Source organism: Scyliorhinus canicula, chromosome 3, assembly GCF_902713615.1.
Source record: "Scyliorhinus canicula chromosome 3, sScyCan1.1, whole genome shotgun sequence".
NCBI classification, from domain to species: domain Eukaryota; kingdom Metazoa; phylum Chordata; class Chondrichthyes; order Carcharhiniformes; family Scyliorhinidae; genus Scyliorhinus; species Scyliorhinus canicula.
This window is the reverse complement of record NC_052148.1, coordinates 190,933,215-190,954,080: the sequence shown is the minus strand read 5'-3', so window position 1 is coordinate 190,954,080 and position 20,866 is coordinate 190,933,215. Positions and strand designations below refer to the sequence as shown.

The following is a 20,866-nucleotide window of genomic DNA, read 5'->3' as shown; positions in this document are numbered from 1 at the left end:
TGCCTCTGTCTTGATTCTCGAGCCATGATGTGGAGATGCCGGCGTTGGACTGGGGTGAGAACAGTTAGCAGTCTAACAACACCAGGTTAAAGTCCAACAGGCTTGTTTCAAACACTAGCTTTCGGAGCAGGTAACATTCACCTGAGGAAGGAGCAGCGCTCCGAATCAAACATGTTGGTCTTTAACCTGGTGCTGTAAGACTTCTAACTTGATTCTCCCGGGGCGGGGTCTGTTCCCTAGGGGCGGGGTCTGTTCTCTAGGGGCGGGGTCTGTGCCCTGGTCTTTACCTGCTAGCCACTGTGTGAGCTGCAGTTCACTGTGTCCATGTGTGAGCAGCAGTGTGTGAGTGCAGCTCGCTCGCTCTCTCTGCTGAGGATTTGCAGCAAGAAGCGATGGCCGGTGGTAGGGAAGCTGCAGTGTCCGGCTTGCCAGATGTGTCCAGCTGCAGACTGAGCCCCGGCTCTGTGACGGTGCGCTGTTTGGTTGCTCTGTGTCTGTGGGTGGCAGTGAGTGCTGAGGGGCAGTTGCAGCCCTCCCTGGCGGACGGGGCGAGCCCGGACTCGGTGCTGCTGGCCAACAGTGGAGTGAGAGTTCCCTTCGGCAGGTCAGTCTACATCGACCCAGTCAGCGAGCTGCTCATCCAAGTGCGGCCGGGGGACCGCTGCTTTGTCACGGTGCTGGAGAACGACCCCCTGTCTCAGAGACCTGGCATGCTGTCCCCCAAGAAGTTCCCCTGTGATTTCGGCCCGGAGGACGTCAAGTACACTCACTTCGGCTCCAGGAGCCCCGGCACAGACCGAGTGAGGCTGCAGCTCCGGTATGACAGCAGGAGGAGCACCACCATCCTGCCCTTCGTGCTGGAGGTGGAGGTGGTCTTCCAGCAGCTGCAGATCCTGACCCGGAACATCCCCCTGCTGGTGGACAAGCTGAAGGGCAGCAGTAACCCCATCGATAAGAAGGTGCTGGGCTACACCTTCGACAGCAGCTCGGAGACGTGCAAGATCACCCCGTTGCTCGGCACCGGCGGCCTGCCCAGGTACGGCAAGCTTTCCAACTTGACATCCAACGGGCAGATGTTGGACTGCGAGACCTTCCTGACTTCAGGAATCCGCTACAGGCACACGGCCAGCACCAGCTCACCCAACAGGGATTACATTCCCATGCTGGTGGAGCTGCTGGACGTGGCAGGGAACCCACTCCAACAGGAGTATTTCCAGATCATGGTGAGGATTCGGGAGGGTACGGAAAACACCCCGCCCAAACCCAGCTTTGTGGCTATGATGATGATGGAGGTGGACCAGTTTGTCATGACGGCCATCACCAGCGACATGTTGGCTGCTGAGGACGTGGAGTCTGACCCCGATGATTTGATCTTTAACATTACCTCAGCTCTGGGCCCCCAGCAAGGTTACATCCTCAGCACCGACGACCAGAACCTGCCCATCACCTCCTTCTATCAGAGGGAGGTCAGGGAGCTGAAAATCGCCTACAAGCCACCTCCGGGGGACTCAGACAAGGAGAGGATCTTCCAGATGGAGCTGGAGGTGGTGGACAGCGAAGGGGCAACCTCGGACACCTTCGCCTTCATGATGGTGGTGAAGCCGATGAACACCTTGGCGCCAGTGGCCACCAGGAACAGTGGGCAGCTGCTGTTTGAAGGCCAGTCCCGCCCACTGGCCAGTGGGCAGAACCTGCAAATCAGCGACGAGGACAATTTGGAGGATGTGCAGGTCAGAGTGCTGGCTGGGCTGAGACACGGCCAGCTCACAGTGCTGGGGCAGAGGAGGACATTTTTCACCCCGGCTGATCTGGACGCGGGCCTGGTGGTTTACCAACACGATGGCTCGGACACCCACAGCGACAATATCATCTTCCGGATGAGTGACGGCAAACACCGGGTGGAGTTCCTCTTCCCCATCACCATTGCACCGACTGACGACGAGCCTCCCATCATTAACGCCAACACCGGCCTGGTGCTGTTCAAGAACGAAATGCTGCAGATTTCCCCTTTCATCCTCAGCGCCACCGACATTGACTCAGAAGATTCGACCATCCGCTTCGTCCTGGAACCTCCCTATTCGGAAATCGGTGCCATGTTGCTGAGACAGCAGGAGGAGCCGGATGAACCCTCTGGCTGGAAGGATTTGCAAAGCCAGGGGCTCTACCAGAAGGTGGTGACTGAGTGGGCCCAGCAGGATATCCTGGATGGGAAGCTGTATTACCTGCACACTGGGACTCACAGCAGCAGCATTTTGATGGACACTTTCCGCTTCCGTGTTCAGGATGACAATGACCCTCCAAACCAGTCAGGGGAGCACACATTCACCATCAAGATCCAGCCAGTGGATGATGTCCCGCCTGAACTCTTCCCTGGCTGCCTGCTCCAGATGCTGGTGAAGGAGTACGAGCTTACCCATCTCCGCAGGAAATTCCTGCGTTACACCGACCTGGATTCCGATGACCGGGACCTGAGGTACACCGTGCTCACACCTCCCACCGATGTGGATGAGAACCACCCAGTCAGGACGGGCCACATCGTGTTGACCGAAAACCCTGGCGTGGTTCTCACTGAGTTCACCCAGTCCCAAGTGAACCACCACAAGGTCGCCTACAGCCCCCCAGACCAGGAGCTTGGCATTACCCCAAAAGTGGTCCAGTGGACTTACTCAGTGGAAGACACCGCCGGGAATTCCGTCCAAGGCACTTTCACCATCTTTTTACAGCCAGTGGACAATAAACCCCCTGAAATCACAAACACGGGATTCAATGTGCCTGAGCGGGGTCACTTTGTATTAACCATCGCAGAGTTGGATGCCGCCGATCAGGATACTGATGAAGACAAAATAACCTTCACCTTGACACAGGCTCCAAAGCTTGGCCATTTACAATATGTAGGAGTCACCATTTCTGTCGGTGAAGCATTTATCTTGGATGATATTGCAAGTGGGCGGGTTGTGTACTGGCACAACGGGCACGAGTCTACAAGCGATTCATTCAGATTAAACGTTGGCGACGGGGTCCATGAAGTGCCAATAATTGTCAGGGTGACAGTGCAGCCAGTAGATGATGAGACACCAACCATTATGCTTCCTGAAGGACAACTCGGATCACACATAGATGTACTTGAGAAGGGGGCCACTGAAATTACCACCAATGTCATCCAGGGTACTGATGAGGACACTGACGACCTAATGCTGACATTCATTGTGGAAGACCCACCTAAGCTTGGTGAGATATTAGTAAATGGGTTACCGGCAGAGAGATTCACCCAGGAGGATATCATCAGTGGAGTGGTGGTGTACGCTCATACCAGTGGTGAAATTGGAACTCAGAAAAAACACGATTCCTTCAACTTGACCATATCTGACATGTCAAATGAATGGGTTGTTGGTGGAAACAAAGTGCAAGGCGTCAGAGTTCAAGTCACAGTCTTGCCTGTCGACAGTATGGCACCTGAGGTCATGATTGGTGAGCATTATACAGTTTTGGAGGGAGAGAAGAATGTTATTACACTGGCAAATCTCAATGCTGGAGATAAAGATACTCCCAATGATGATATCCTGTGCACAATAATTGTTCAATCTACTTTTGGCTATGTTGAAAACATTTCTCCAGCTCCTGGGTCTGAGAAGTCAAGGACTGGCACAGCAATTAGTGCATTTACTATTAAAGATGTTCGCGATGGGCATATCTACTATGTGCAAAGCATTCACAAAGGGGTTGAAAAGGTTGAGGACAGGTTCACCTTCCGCTGTTCTGATGGCATTAATTTCTCGCAGCGTCACTTCTTCCCAATCATCATCATACCAACCAATGATGAGAAGCCAGAGATTTTCACTCGTGAATTTGTTGTAATGGAGGGGATGAGTCTTGTTGTTGACACTCCAATTTTGAATGCGGCCGATGCAGATATTCCTGCTGATGAACTTTATTTTATTATAAGCAAGCCACCAAAACACGGACAGATTGTGCAACAGTTAGCACGTGGTACTGCTACAGTCAAAAATTTTACTCTAAGGGAAATTTCAATTGGTTCCAATATTGTCTATGAACATGATGATTCTGAGACCAAAGAAGACAGCTTTGATATTCGTCTCACAGATGGAAGACATATAGTCGACAAGACAGTCCTCATCATGATCATTCTCGTTGATGATGAAACACCGCGGATCACCATTAATGATGGCCTAGAGATTGAAATAGGTGAATCAAAGCTAATAACCAACAGAATCCTAAAAGCGACAGACTTAGATTCAGATGACAAAACATTGACTTATATAATTCGTCATAGCCAAAGCCAAGGCTTATTGCAACATCTAATGAAAGATGGTGATGTGGTTCAGAATATCACTGTCGGCATGAATTTTACTCAGGACGAAATTGATAAAGGATTCATTCAGTATGTGCACACCGGCCAAGAAGGTATACGTGATCTTATTAAATTTGATGTAACAGATGGCACCAACACCCTGATCGATCGCTACTTCTATGTTAGCATCGGCAGCATTGATATGCTGTTCCCAGAAGTAATTAACAAAGGAGTTACACTGAAAGAAGGTGGGAAGGTCACACTGACCACCGACTTGCTGAGCACTAGTGACATTAACAGCCCTGATGAACACTTAAGATTTAGCATCACTCGTGCCCCAAGTCGTGGTCACCTAGAAAAGACTGATAGTCCTGGCGTCCCAATTACCTCCTTCACTCAGTTAGAATTAGCAGGAAATAAAATCTATTACATCCATACATCAGATGACGAAGTTAAAATGGACAGTTTTGAATTTGAGGTGACTGATGGTTACAATCCAGTCTTTCGTACCTTTCGTGTGTCGATAACAGATGTAGACAATAAGAAACCAGTGCTCACAGTCCACGATCTAGTTGTGAGTGAAGGGGAAATGAAGCTGATCACTCCATTTGAGCTCAGGGTTGAGGACCGTGACACTCCAGACCATCTTCTGCGTTTCACCATTACTCAAGTTCCTGTGCACGGTCAGTTGTTATTTAACAGAAGCCAACCCATCACCAGCTTCACCAAGCAGGACCTCAATGAAAATCTTATTAGCTATAAACATGATGGCACTGAGACAAACGAGGACAGTTTCTCTTTCACTGTAACAGATGGCACACACACTGAATACTATGTTTTCCCGGATACTGTGTTTGAGACCCGCAGGCCTCAGATGATGAAGATCCAAATATCAGCAGTTGACAATGGTGTTCCACAAATTGTTGTGAATAAAGGGGCTCCAACCCTTCGAGTTGTGCACACAGGTCACCTTGGATTTTTGATCACCAGCAAAGCGCTGAAGGCTGAAGATCGTGATAGCCCGCAGAAACTCCTGAAGTTTAGGATCACAGACGGACCACAGCATGGTTACATCATTAACACTGACCTGGGTAATGACAGTGTCATCACGTTCAGTCAAGGTTAGTCAGCAAGAATTTTTCAGGATCATGTTTTACACAGTGAAATATTTTCTCGAAGGATGTTGCAGTATTTATTTAATCTCTATCAAAGAATAACAATTCATTGCACATTACCTAAATTTGATCTCTGATTTAACTTCCACAATATCACTAAATATGTGTGGCTTATAGAAAAGAGCAGCTTTAACAAATAGCTTCTGTCTTGAGAACAATGATGTCTTTCACATGTGCTGTCTCGCTATATGTTTTGTTGCATTTTTGCCCGTATATCTGCACCTCTATCATTTGCTCCTCTGGAGTGATGAGTGGTGAAGCAACATGACATTTCCTCTCAGGTAATTGAGTATAGCTTGCACCAAGAGGGCATCAAATAGGTTGTGGTATGCATTTGAGCACTGTTATTTGTGTAGCAGAATTTTTTCATGCTTAATTTATCCTTTACATAGCTGTTTTTGCTGGAACTGGCAGTGTAGTACAGTGGTTAGCACTGTTGCTTCACAGCTCCAGGGTCCCAGGTTCGATTCCTGGCTTGGGCCAATGTCTGTGCGGAGTCTGCATATTCTCCCCGTGTCTGTGTGAGTTTCCTCCGGGTGCTCCGGTTTCCTCCCACAAGTCAAAAGATGTGCAAGTTAGGTGGATTGAACATTCTGAATTCTCCCTCTGTGTACCTGAGTAGGTGCCAGAATGTAGCGACTTGGGGATTTTACAGTAACCTCATTGCAGTGTTAATGTAAGCCTACTTGTGACAATAATAAATATTATTATTAATAAAAATTATCAATTCTAATTCTGATCAGTGAAATCTGGTGAAACGTTAGTGGCCGTGTAAGAGAAATTCAAAACAAATGAACAAAGCGAAAAAAACTTGAATTTTGAAAAGAGTGGCATGATATTGCCAGTCTGAAGACAGGATTTAGATTATGAAAGCTGCTCTTACTTGAAGAACACTTTGAAGGTAGAAGGGATTAACCAAGTGGTTCTTAGATGATACTTTTTCTCCTAAACCATTAAACATAGAAAATGAATGAATTGGTGCGTGGTGTGAATGAATGATCATCGTGCAATTCCGTACAGTATTCAATAGAGACAAAGAAACATTTGCTAACTTTGTTTAAACACTCATACACGCCTTTGAGACATTAGCCCAGTGCACAATTAATTAACATTGGTTATCCAAACAATTACCTGTTCTATTTTGAAAATTATTCTTTTGAACATTTAATCAAAAGCACCCCAGAGCGACAAGAATAATTGGTGATAGTAAGTGGAGTTTAATTATATACAATGTTATCATTTGTGAGAAGCGAAAGTATGAGAAACAAAATGTTCATCGTGATGAACCTGATGAGGTTAATACATTTAGCCCAAGGCAGTGTCACAGGGAAACATTATTATTTGATGTTTTGCACCACATTTTACAAATGTAATTTTAATTAGTAACTAGAAATGCATTTCGTTTGTTTACAAAGCATAATACGCTTATTTATATTTTTCTCAATTTTTCGTAAAATTATTTTGATCATTTTTGGGTCATATTGCAAGTTTAAGAAGTTCCTTGAAATACAGAAAATAAAGTTATCGATTGGTACAGTGGGCATGTTTGGATATAGTTTCTTCACATACCTGACAAGTCCAATCAGTAGCTACCACCTTGTCCTTTTAAGGCTCAACCTTTAGTGTTTTGTTACATACTAATTTTATAAAATGTTTCTGATTAACGGTCTGAATTGGTGAATCTTGAACCTTTGATTGCAATGGGGTAACAGAGCACTAACTGCTAAATTACACAAAAAAAGGAGAAAGTCCCACACTTTTTCATCAGTACAGTGGCATAACTGAAGGCCATACAGATGTAGCTAATTATGTAGTTTATGTTTCTTATGTGGTTGAAGGTCTAATGATTGATTGGGTCTTAAGACTGAGGAGTACAATCTTGAATTTTTGTTGACAACTCAGAAAAAGGTGTTAGTGATGCACATGTTTGACAATCAGCGAAAAGGACTGTGAAACAGTTCAGCAGAAAATCAGACAGTTTCATGGAATGGGTAGGCAGGTGGCAACTGGCATTTAATGTGGAAAAGTGTGAGAGAAAACATATGAAGGAAAGCAAGGACTAAAGCATACGTCCATCACATAGTAATAATAATCTTTATTGTCACAAGTAGGCTTACATTAACACTGCAATGATGTTATGTTAAAAGACCCTGGTCGCCACATTCCGGTACACAGAGGGAAAATTCAGAATGTCCAAATTACCTAACAGCACATCTTTCGGGACTTGTGGGAGGAAACCGGAGCATCCGGAGGAAACCCACGCAGACACGGGGAGAACTCCACATAGACAGTGACCCAAGCCAGGAATCGAACCGGGGACCCTGGAGTGTGAAGCAACAGTGCTACCCACTGTGCTACCATGCTGCCCTTAGAGAGGATGAATCAAACTGAACTGGTTGAAGGACATTTAGCAAGAAACCGAGGAGTGGGTTTTGGCCCATCACCTTCAACAGATAGACAATATGATAAAAGAACAGCAACATACATTTATATAGCACGTTCAATGCAGAAAATTGTTCCAAGGTTCTTCACAGAAATATAATTTGACACTGAAACAAAGAAGATATTAGGATCTGTGACTAAATGTGTGGCCACAGAGTTGGATTTCAATTTTTTTTTAGAGGAGAGGAGAGGTGGAGATCCTTGAAGTGGGAATTTTCAGAATTTGGGGCTCAGGCGGATGAAAGAACAAGCACCAATGGGAGAGAAAGAGTTTGCACTAGAGGGCATGGCTGCAGGAATGCATTTTGAAAACAAGTGTACAATTTAATTACAAAAAGCATTCATATCCTTTGAAGAAGATGAGGAAAAGCAATAAGGCATATTTCATTCTAATGGATGAGTTGTAAGGAAAATTGAAAAAGAATCTCAAGCTGTAGTCTGGGAGAAGTTGTTTAAGGAAGCACCTTATTGCGATGGATTGCAAAAGATTGCACAGATAAATAAATGAAGCCTATTATAGGAATTTATAATAAGCCAGGTGGGCTGTGGACATCAATTTAAATTAGTAAAAGGTAAATTTAAAACAAATACTTGGAACAACTTCATCTCAAGAGTGCCATGTATTTGGATTGACCCTTGATTATTAAGGCAATAGAATAAACACAAAGTGATACTTCTTCCTGTTTGATGCTTTTAGCTGATCATTCATACATTTACAAAGCGGGACAAAGTGTGTCAGTAGAATATACTTTTGTCTCAGACTTCTCTGAGTTCATTCCTTGATTTTATTTTTTAAATTTTAAAATTTTGCTGGTCATCAACTTTTGTGTATTGACGGTAGTTCTGTCCCATCATTGTAGCAGCAGCATAATTTCAAAATAATTTATTTTAAGTATGTAAATGATCTGTAATTGAATATGTATCCTGTGAACTCTCAAGTGTTTACAGATGTAGTGATTTATATTATGTTGATTTAATTTCCCAAAGTTGGAATCTTGCAGTTTGGTAGTTTTACATTCAGAAACTATCGATGCCAAATGTATTTTGAGTGACAAATACCCATTGGTTGCTTTAAAGCGGATTTTGTTTGGAAGAAACCTTAGATAGTTATAGGATGGCACGGTGGCGCAGTGGTTAATATTGGTGTCTCACAACGCTGATGACCCGGGTTTGATCCCAGACCTGGGTCACTGTCCATGTGGAGTTTGCACCCGTGTCCGCTTGGGACTCACCCCCACCACCCAAAATGATGTGCAGAGTAGGTGGATTGGCCACGTTAAATTGCCATTAATTGGGTGGGGGGGGGGGGGGGGGTTGGGGGGGGGGGGGCGGGGGGGGGGGGGGGGGGGGGGGAAGAATTGGACACTCTAAATTAAACAAAAAACCGTAGATATTTATTTTTGAAAGCTGTTAGAATTGGAACAATGCAATGTCATTAAAACAGATCTTTTACAATCAACATTCAGCATGTTACCTGCAAAAGACTATTGCTTCTGGGTTTGTTTTATTTTTGTCAAAATGTTCCAAATATACTTTTTAAATTGTGATTTGAACATACTATGTTTGACTGGATATAAAAACTAACTTCTAAATGACCATGATGTACAATTCCCTGACTAAATCTTTGTCCTTTTGCATTAATTATATGTCGAAAAACGTTAACGCCTTCTCTTGCCTGGGAATTCCTGCCATTCCACTGATCCATTATGTCTTTGGCTTTTCCTATAATTGTGGTCAACTGAAAGTTTATATCTAGTGATCTTGTCATCCATGCTTTTGTTAATAAGATGAATGGCTGTTATTAACTCTAAGTGGTGTTTGACAAAGGCCTCGGAAAGCTTTAAGGTGCCTGAGGGAGACTTTTTGACAAGCCTGATTTGGGATTTCAATGATAACTTTACTAGAAGTTCATGATGCTTTTGTTTTAAATTAAAGTAGTAAGAATGATATGGTTGATCATTCGAGATTTTACTAAGAAACATTTGCATGAGGGCAGCTTGGTACGCCTATCCAAATTTCTAATTGGTTTTTCATGGCTATTTTCAGCGAATAATTATTCTGCTTATGTTTAATTGTTGAAAAATACATTAAAAATATCTACCACCCTTGTTTCCCCCTCCCCCCCCATTCAAGTAATTTTTCAATGTTTTTATGCAGGAACAAATAATACAAACATGAGTGGCCTTGGAGAGCTCCACTATAACCCGATGCAGAGGTGGTGCTAGCTCTCAGATAAAAACAAATAATACCTTTCTATTGTACGTTCATAAGATATAGGAGCAGAATTAGGCCATTTGGCCCATCATAAGGGGCTGGTTTAGCACACTGGCCTAAATCGCTGGCTTTTAAAGCAGACCAAGCAGGCCAACAGCACGGTTCAATTCCCGTACCAGCCTCCCCGAACAGGCGCCGGAATGTGGCGACTAGGGGCTTTTCACAGTAACTTCATTGAAGCCTACTCGTGACAATAAGCGATTTTCATTTCATTTTCATTTTGTGTTCTGCTCTGCCATTGATCATGGCTGATCCCATCCTGGTCTTAACTCCACTGTCATGCCCGTTCTGCATAACCCTTCACCCCATTACCAATTAAAAACCTTTCCAACTCCTCCTTAAATTTACTTACTGCACGCAGGGGTAGCAGATTCCACAGATTCCGAACCCTTTGGGAGAAGTAGTTTCTCCTCCAGTCTGTTTTAAATTTGCTACCTCTTATCCTAAGACTATGATCTCTCATTCTAGAATATCCCACAAGAGGAAGCATCCGCTCTACATCTACTTTATCCATATCTATCCTTATCTCTACCTTTCTCTTACATTTCATAACAAAAAGAGAAGGCCTATGCCAGAGTAAAAACACCAAAAACTCGAGTTATATGTTGGATCGTTGTACGGCTTCAGTGCTGTCAGTCTCATAGACTGACATCCAGTCTTGGGTAAGGCAGAGTGTCTTCCAGCTAAAAATTGGGAAGATTAAACCTATTGGACGGGGTTCTCCGACCCCCCGCTGGGCCGGAGAATCGGCAGGGGGTGCGGCGTGAATCCTGCCCTGCCGCCCGACGCCAGCTGCGGGATTCTCCGGTGCCGGTTTTTCGGCGGGGGTGTAATATACGGGAGAGGGGGATCTGGCCCTGGCCAGGGTGGGGGGGGGGGGGGGGGGGAGGGGAGGCACAGTGGCCTGGCCTGCGATCGGGGCCCACCGATATGTGGGCGGACCTGTGCCGTTGGAGCACTCTTTCCCTCCGCTCCGGTGTAACGGTCCGCCATGGCCGGCGCGGAGAAGAACCCCCCTGCGCATGCGCTGGGATGACAGCAGCACACGCTGGCGCTCCCGCGCATGCATCAACTCGTGCCAGCCGGCAGAGGTCCTTTGGCGCCGGTTGGCGCAGTGCCAAGCCCTTCGGCGCCGGCTGGTGCGGCGCCAATTCCGCCAGAGCCGGCCTAGCCCCTGAAGGTGCGGAGGAGTCCGCACCTTCCGGGCGGCCCGACGTGGAGTGGTACACACCACTCCTCAGTGCCGGTACGGCCCACCCTGCCGGTTAGGGGAGAATCCCACCCATTATCTTTGGTCTCCACCACAAACTCTCTGTTCTTGTCACTGACTCTATCCCCCTCTTCCATCACTATCTCAGGCAAACCCTCTCTGTTTGCAGTCTTAGTGTCTTCTTTCATCCTGGGTAGGTTTCTGATGCCAAGACTATCTACCATCTTCATGACATCACTTGCCTCTGCCCCTGCCTCAACTCATCTGTTGCAGAAATCCTCCAAACTTTCTCTCGTTCAGACTCAACTATTCCAATTCCCTTCTCTCAATGTCAGCTCATCTAAAATTCTGCTGATTGCAACCTATCTCAAATCAACTCTCACTATCTCGATGTCCAGGCTGATTTACCTACCTTACCTCCGAGTCACCCGGCACCTCAAATTTAAAATTCTCAACCTCAACTCTTAATTCTCCTTTTTTTGCTCTGAACTTCCTCCAGCTGAGCAATAGTTCAACTCTCCCGTGCCCCGAACCGGCATATTCCTCTGACTCTGATCTCTTGTACCTCTCTGCCTTCATCTCACCATTGGTTGTTGTGCTTTAGGCTATCTAGGCCCGATGTTCTCAAATTCCTTCCCTAAATCTGTCTTCCTCTCTGCTTTGCCATATGACTCCTTAAAACCCAGATTTTAGCCCAAACCTTTGTTCAGTGCTCCTAAAACCATCTCCTTTATTTCAGCAGCCATTTATTTTTAATGATGATATCATTGTCAAATGCCTTGAACTGTTTTACTTCATTAAAGTAACCCATTCAAGTTGTTGTTGTACTATATTGAAATGTTTTATAAAAAGATACTGTCACGGATTGTTCATAGAATTTATAGTGCAGAAGGAGGCCATTCGGCCATCGAGTCTGCACAGGCTCTTGTAAAGAGCATCCTTCCCAAACCCACAACTCCACCCTATCCCCATAAGCCAGTAACCCCACCCAACACTAAGGGCAATTTTGGACACTAAGGGCAATTTAGCATGGCCAATCCACCTAACCTGCACATCTTTGGACTGTGGGAGGAAACCGGAGCACCCGGAGGAAACCCATGCACACAGGGGGAGAACGTGCAGACTCCACACAAACAGTGACCCAAGCCGGGAATCGAACCGGGGACCCTGGAGCTGTGAAGCAGTTGTGCTAACCACTGTGCTACCGTGCTGCCCCAAGGGATTGTGTTCAATCCCTATCAATAGAGACAACTCAGATGCTCAGTTGTGTGAACTAAGAGTGAATATCTGAGGCAGTTCTCTCGTTCATGCACTATAACTTTAGTGGGAGAGCCACAGAAACTTCAGAAAAATAGCACAAGTCAAGCCATTTTTCTGGGGTTTTCAAAGAACAAAGAAAAGCACAGCACAAGAACTGGCCCTTCAGCCCTCCAAGCCTGCGCCACTATGCTGCCTGTCTAACCTAAAACCTTCTACCTGCCCGGGGTCCATGGCCCTCTATTCCTCTCGTTCCTCTATTCCTATCGTGGTTCTTCCAACAAATTTAGAAAAAGGTGGAAAACCTTCATGTGCAGGAATGATGGGCCAAATGGCCTCTTTCTGTATTGTTCAATTCTGAAATTCCGTGAAACACACTTCAAAGTGTCTCTATAAAATACCACAAGTTACATTTTCACCTTCATTAGCAGCCACCCCACTTCTTGAAAAGCATTTTGTGATAGGACAATATTATTGGGTTTGCTTATATGTACTATATCAAAAGTAAAACAGATACCTTTCATCAGTCTGAACCAGAATTCTTTGAATGGCAGTTACAGTTGCAGTTTGTTTTCCTGGCAAGAATATTCTCATTGAAGGAAAATTAAAAGCATTCTTTAACTACCGATTAAATTCAATGTATGCTTAAAAGTTTGCAGAATGATATGTGCGAAATACTTGGAAGAGGTTGAGTTTGCTTTTCATTTTACTTGCCTTCTGTTTTCTCCATATCACTTGCGTTTTCACTTGGGCGTGGGAAACAGGAGCCAGCACTGTTTTGGGGTCCAAAATCTGACACAAATTCATTGGGATTTTAACTGAGGCGCCCCCTTAATCAGCATGGAAACAGGCTGCCTGTTCAATTAAGTGCGGCAGGTGGGCACTCGAAACTGGAGGGCCAATTAGGCTCAATAAGGCCCTGGGTAAGATTAGGCCCTGGAGATTGACTGGGATTTCACGACATTACGGAAGATAGTTCATTGCGGGGAGACAAGCATCCAGCAACAGGATGGGATGCCAGCACTCCAGGGGGCCTATAGGCTCTTCCTGCTTGCCTGCCTGCCTGAGTAGATGTGCAGCCAAAGGCCACCATGTTGGCAAACTTCCCACCGACTCCCACCACAATGGTGGCCTGACTATTTTATTTTTAGTGATTTAAACATTTTTCCCCCATAGAATCCCGACAGTGCAGTGAATCCACCCTCTGAAAGAGCACTCTGCATAGGCTCTTTCCCCCGCTCTTTCCCCATAACTCTGTGCATTGATCATGGCCAGTCCACCTAACCTGCACACCTCTGGACTGTGGGAGGAAACCGGAGAACCCAGAGGAAACCCACCCAGACACGGGGAGAACGTGCAAACTCCACATAGGCAGTCACCCAAGACCAGAATTAAAACCAGGTCCCTGGCGCTGTGAGGCAGCAGTGCTAACCACGATGCCACTCTTCTGGGAATCTTCATTTGGAAGCGTTATTCAGTTATTAACTCACTAGTTCCTCTTCTCAATCTGGAAGGTCCCTAAGTTTGAATTGAGAGAGAAATAGAGGTTTTAGGTCAATAACATTTCATCAGATCGAGTTAACTTTGTTTCTCTGAATGCAGATGCTGTCTGATCTGCTCAGGATTTGCAGCATTTTCTGTTTTTATTTGCTATTTATCATCGTTAGACAAAGTACAATACTGTAATACATATTAGTGCACCCAACACAATGATTTAAAAACAGATAGAAAGCAGCCAACATTGGATGCTTGCTGACTGTTCACAGCCGCAATTTTGAAGGAATAGATGCATGTGCAAGATTGGACTGAACTGATGGAAAATGTAAATGGAGTTTGTGTGTTTAGAACGGTATTAACAACATTTATTTGGTGATACACCACGCAAATTATTTATTCTCTGCAAATTCCCTTTTAACAGCTGATATCGATGATATGAAGATCTCCTATGTTTTGTACGATGGTGATAATGCAACAAGTGACATCTTCTACTTCTCCATTGAAGATTCTGGTAGGACTTGATTTTTTAATGGGTAGTATTTTCAAAATATTTCAACACATCAGCCTTTCTTTCCAAAGGCTTTATGAGTCAAGTTCCATTAAAGATGCAGTGAAAGAATTGAGAAAGCTAGCTTTTGAATTATGATCTATACTGCAGTGTCTCCTGTCACCTGTAACCGCATTGCTATTATGTGAAAGTGTTTAGGGACTGTTGTGGCTTTAGGAGCCCTTGTCACAGTAGAGTTCCATCCAACCCAGTTAGGTTGGGAAATCCAAGCAAAAGATGAGTGTTACAATTATCACCATGCCTCCTTGTCTGTTTACTTATCCTAATAATTATGAAAAAGAGGAGAAATGGACAATTGCAATCAGAGAATTACACTGGAATGTGATGAAATTGTGTGATATTACAAATCTCTGCACCATCTGCAACAGAGTCATGAAGAGGTTTATTGCTCAGATATAAGATTAGCATTATTGTTTAGATAGAAATTGGATAAGCAAGGCTTGGTATCCAGACTGACACATAAAATATCAGCATTAGTAATTTTCTATTAGATGCCAATGTAAACCTACAATTACCATTATAATAGCACACTAAGTAGAAGAAAGAGATAAACGGCAAGGATAAAAAAGACTTCAAGGGAAAATAAAAACAAATACTACGCTTCTTAGAATCCATAAAATCCATAGAATCCCGACAGTGCAGAAGGAAGCCATTCGGCCCATTGAGTCTGCACTGGCCCTTGGAAAGAGCACCCGGCTTAAGCCATGACTCTATCCTATCCCCATAACCCTACCTAACCTTTTGTATAGTGAGGGACAAATTATCATGGATAAACCACTTATTCTGCACATCTTTGGACTGAGGGAGTGATGGAACCATCAATTCACCAGACACGTGTTTCCGATGTGAATCTAGGCTTTAATCGACTTACTTCAGAGCCAGCCTGTTACCTGTCAATGAACTCGTAGTGAACTCAGGCTGACTCTGGACAAGGGTATTTATACAGCTGCACTAGGGGGAGGAGTCATGGGCGGAGCCAAGGGTGGAGCCCAGTACAAGTCCCTGAGTGCTCCCAGCACTACTCCCCCTAGTGGTAGGATAGCGCTACTGCGCTTACAAAGACAGTGTGAATTAACATATATACATCTATTTTTAAAAAATAAAAAATTTAGAGTACCCAATTCATTTTTTCCAATTCAGGTGCAATTTAGCATAGCCAATCCACCTAGCTGGCACTTTTTTGGGTTGTGGGGGTGAAACCCACGCAAACACGGGGAGAATGTGCAAACTCCACATGGACAGTGACCCAGAGCCGGGATCGAACCTGCGACCTTGGCGCCGTGAGGCCACAGTGCTAACCTACTGCGCCACCGTGCTGCCTTATATACATCTATATTACATTCACCACAGGGAGGAAACTGGAGCACCCGGTGGAAACGCATACAGACACGGGGAGAACGTGCAGACTCCGCATAGCCAGGCACCCAAGGCCAGAATTGAACTTGGGTCCCTGGTACTGTGAGGCAGCAGTGCTAACCACTGTGCCATCATGCCGCCTTCATTATTTAACTATCCCAGCATTGCCAGCATAGCTGGCAGTCATGAATAAGTTGCCTTCTTTATGAATGGGTTTACAATCTTGTTACAAATTAGGGGTGGAATTCTCCGCAACGGCCGACGCCATCGTGAAACCCAGGTGCGGTTGCCGCCGGCATGAACCCGTCGGGGTCGTCAGGCCGCTCGGCCCATCCGGGCCGGAGAATTGGCGGTCGCCGGGAAAAACGGTGAGCGGCGATTCTCCGAGCGGGGGTGGGAGAATCGCGGGGGGTGCCAGAGCGGCCCTCCCGAGATTCTCCCACCCGGCGTGGAGAGCGGAGAATCGCGCCCTAAATCTTTCCATTATGAGTCAAATTGTTTTAAAGAAGCAGCGCATAGTGCCAGCCAACGTAGGCTAGTTGTTTGTTTCTTGCCTCTAAGTTAGAAGGTTGTGAGCTCAAGTTCTACTCTAAGACCAAACTGTTAGCTATTTGACCTGCTCATAGGCATTTAGTGGACGTATGCACTGAAAGTTCCAGTCAGCCAACTGTTAACAAAATGAAAAACATCAGGAACCTGTCTGAACAGGGCCAACAGCAGTGCGTTTCCTTAACCTACCAGATTGAACAATTGTTAATGAGTCGCACCATGTCTGAACCAGGAAGTATCAATTAGAATCTTGAATTTTGAAAGGAATGCTGCTCCACACTTGTAAAAGTTAATTTTAAGTTCAACAGAAGGGTATTGAATTGAAATGGACAAACCCAAGCTTTTTTCTGATGAGTTTAGTTTATATACATAAAGTAAGCACAGAAACCTCATGCTGCTTCATTGTGAATCAGGCAGTGAGTTGCTATTATCACACAGCTTTTAGAGGAGCAAGGCATCTCAGATAGCGACATCCTAATTTCAGCATTTAACTGCACATATGTGGTCGACAGAAGCTTCTGTTTGATTTTCATGTAAATGAAGGTGAGCACAGTTAGCCTTGCCACTGTTTCTACTAAAAAATCCAGCCCATTAGTGAGGCTGACATTTCATTGCTGCACTAACAGAGCAACTTCCCTTCAAATTATGTTGCGCTGATGTCTTGCCCATGCTTTCAGATCGCACTATTTGAAGAAGAATGCTCTGTGTGTTGCCCAGTATTCCTGCTGCAACCAGTACCACCAAAAATACCTTAACTAGTTCTTCCTCTAACTTTATTTTGGGTGCCTACTGTGCACAAATAGCTGCTCCATGTGCTATATAACGACCATGACTGCGCTTCAAAGCAATTTCTGTACCCAGTGCTTTCGGGCGTTTCTGGGAGATGTAAGTTCTAACTTGATATGTGCAAATTATTGCACCTTGTGTGTATTTTGAAAATTGGCTGAACACATTGAAAGGCAAAAATGCAGAACTCAGTGGGGTGAAACTCAGGCAATCTGTCTGACAGAAGATACTGCTCTGGCTTCAAGTCTGACATCAGCAGTCAATGTGTGGTGTTTCAGACATTCATAATTCAGCATAGAATTTCAATCAGCGATTATGTTTAGTGGGAAATTTTAATTTTAGTCAAATGTTATTTGAGCTTTTGTTCCAACATTCCATTAATGGTGAAAGCAACGCTGAAATGTTTTGTAATAGATCTACACTGCTATTTTGTTATCTATATAGTTCACATCCCTCCACTGACACCTGAAGCAAGTCTACAACAACCATGTAGAACACCATCATTTCGGAAACACTTTCAGCCCGCTTGACAGGAACTTGCTGAAATACCCTCAGGATTTTTGGCGACGAATTCCTTCTATTGTTTGACTGCTTCAAGCCTCAACAACAGAGACCGGATATCATTGCAAAATAGGGCAGCAGCAGTCTGATTTATAGCAATCTATGAAATATTGCTTCCCCGTGAATTGGAAGCATTCAGACAGAAGTTACTGTTGGTGGTATTAATGTCGCCTCGTGGCATTCGTTAGTCCTGCTGTTTTAATGGGGGTTTAAGTAGTAGACAATGCAACCTTTGTAAGGATGCGTGAAGCAGTCGCTCACTAATATTGCTGGCAATAAATTCTATCCGAGACAGGCTGCAGCATCTCAGTGGGTCACACTGGGCAGACTTATTTCCTGGAACAGCCTGCTTCAACAATCTCCATGGCCACAGTGCCATGAAATTTCTACAAATGGATCCTCCGCGGGTGCTTACTGTTCCAGAATTTAAAACTTGAGCTGCTTCCATGCGATGTTCCGTTACTGGGATCACAGCTTTGTTGAACCAACGCTGACTGGGTATATTTTGTGAGGCTACACTGAAGTATTGACCTCTACTGACATTAGATAATGTCCCTTCTTCTAAAATCACTACTAATTAATAAATATATTAAGCTAATGTTCTAGGGCAGCATGATAAATTGTCCCTCAGTATCCAATAGGTTATGTGGGATTACTGGGTTATGGGGGTAGGGTGGGGGCTTGGGTCTCAGTCGGGTCCTCTTTCCAAGGGTTGGTGCAGACTCGATGGGCCAAATAGCCTCCTTCTACACTGTATCAGCCTCCCCGGACAGGCGCCGGAATGTGGCTACTAGGAGCTTTTCACAGTAACTTAATTGAAGCCTACTCGTGACAATAAGCGATTTTCATTTTCAATTTTTTCATAGAGATTCTATATTGCAGAACATTTGCCCAAACCATTATTTTTAATGGATAAAACCAGTGCTGTCATTAGAATACATTGAAATCTGGGCCGGGATTCTCCCCTGCCCCACGGGGCAGGGGGTCCCGGCGGGACGGAGTGGCATGAACCACTCCGGCGTCGGGCCTCCCCAAAGGTGTGAAATTTTCCGCACCTTTAGGGGCTAGGCCCGCGCCGGAGTGGTTCCCGCTCCGCCGGCTGGCGCGAACAGCCTTTGGCGCCCCACCAGCCGGGGCTGAAAGGCCTTTGCCGGCCGGCGGAAGTCCGCGCATGCGCCGGAGCGTCAGCGGCTGCTGACGTCATACCAGCGCATGCGCAGGGGAGGGGGTGTGTTCCGACCCCGCCATGGTGAAGGCCGTGACGGGGGCGGAAGAAAAAGAGTGCCCCCATGGCACAGGCCCGCCTGCCGATCGGTGGGCCCCGATCGCGGGCCAGGCCACCGTGGGGACACCCCCGGGGTCAGATCGCTCCACGATCAACAGTCTCCCCAGCGAAGCCTCGACCGGGCGCCATTTAATACTGGCCCACACAAATGTGGGCCAGGCCTAACGATACCTGGGGTGGGATTCCCAGACCATTGGATAACCCTGAGTGGTCAGGGACAGAGTAGGGTAGCACCCTAACTCTCCCTCTGGCACCTGTGCATCTTGGAACTGCCAGCCTGGCACCTTGGCACTGCCACCTGAGAACTGCCAAACTGGAAAGGGAAGTGCCTGGGTGGCAGTACCAGAGTGTCCCGGTGCCAAGGTGGTGTTGCCAAAGGTCTGAGCCTGAGGGGTCAATGCCCATGAAAGGAGAAATGAGGGGTTTATGAAAGATGGGGGGGTTGTGGTGAAGGGTGGGTATGAAGGGGCCTCATAAAGGTTGGGGAGTTTAGCGTGGGGTCCTGAAAGGAGGGGGCCCAAAAATGTTTATGCCTGAAAAGGGTGGAGCGACCACATAGCCAGATGTCCTCACTTGGGTGGGTGTGGGGTAATGCCCATGTGTGCAGGGAGTGACATTGCACGTGAGTGGAGGGTGTGGGGAACCCTCAATCTTACATAGAGATCAGGGCACCCTTTCAAAATGGCGACCTGATCTCTGAGGAGCCAATGATGAAAACATTTCCAAGTGTGGGCTGGACTGGGGAGAAACTCCCCAAGACACAACAAAGTGTCGGTGAATACCAGCCTGGATCTCACAGACAAATCTGCTGAGAAACATCCCGTCAAACCTGCCCAAATTGACACTTAAAAATGTTTGCATTGAATTCTGTCCACCATTTTCTTGTTGCAATATATATTTGATGCTGTCAAACAGCTGAACCGTTAACAAGGACAAGGGAAAATGCTAGGTAGAGAATACCCATAATAAAGTTAGAATATGGTGCCAATACAATTTGAGAAGCCCAGCAATAGGAATTTAGTCGACAGGATAAGGAGACTATCAAGAATGTGCAATTCATTCCCTTTCAGAGGAGCTGGAATATAGAAACAGAATTTGATCATTCAGACCCTCCAGCTGCCTCTGCCATTCAAGTGGATCATGGCTGACCTGTGCCTTAACTCTGTTTATCCATTATAATTCCTTTAAAACACCGAGCAAACAAAAATCAGTACTGAAAACTTTAGTTACCCCAGTTTACACAACCTTTAGGAGCGGGCAACTTCAGATTTTGGAAATGCTTTCAGTGAAAAGATGAAACCCGTTTATATTCTACTGTTAATGCTGAAAGTACTCATATGTTCTGAAGAGTATTCCACAGAGCAGAGGGCCAGATTAAAATGACACACTGGAAATAATAGAAACTTAATTCGACAAAGTTTAACGACTAATACACCGGAACGAAGTGTGTAAACATCAAGAGAGCAAAATAGATTTACACTGCCGGTAAAGGGAAAATAAAACTGGACTTGCATCCTGCCTTTAACAGGAACTTTGTGCCACAGAAGAAAATGAGGGGGGACAAAATCTGAAGTAATTCTAAAAATGGCTGAACTTT

At 45.5% G+C, this 20,866-nt stretch overlaps 1 protein-coding gene across 1 annotated transcript in view; it reads left to right on the top strand.

The window, feature by feature from the left end:
* The first annotated feature begins 313 nt into the window (after positions 1-313).
* frem3 (Fras1 related extracellular matrix 3) overlaps positions 314-20,866 on the top strand; it is a 248,885-nt gene continuing 228,332 nt past the window's right edge. Inside the window, exons 1-2 of the mRNA XM_038791914.1 lie at positions 314-5,430; positions 14,586-14,675. Of these exons, the coding sequence (XP_038647842.1) occupies positions 393-5,430; positions 14,586-14,675 (5,128 nt within the window). The 5' untranslated portion in view covers positions 314-392. The remainder of the gene's footprint in view (positions 5,431-14,585; positions 14,676-20,866) is intronic.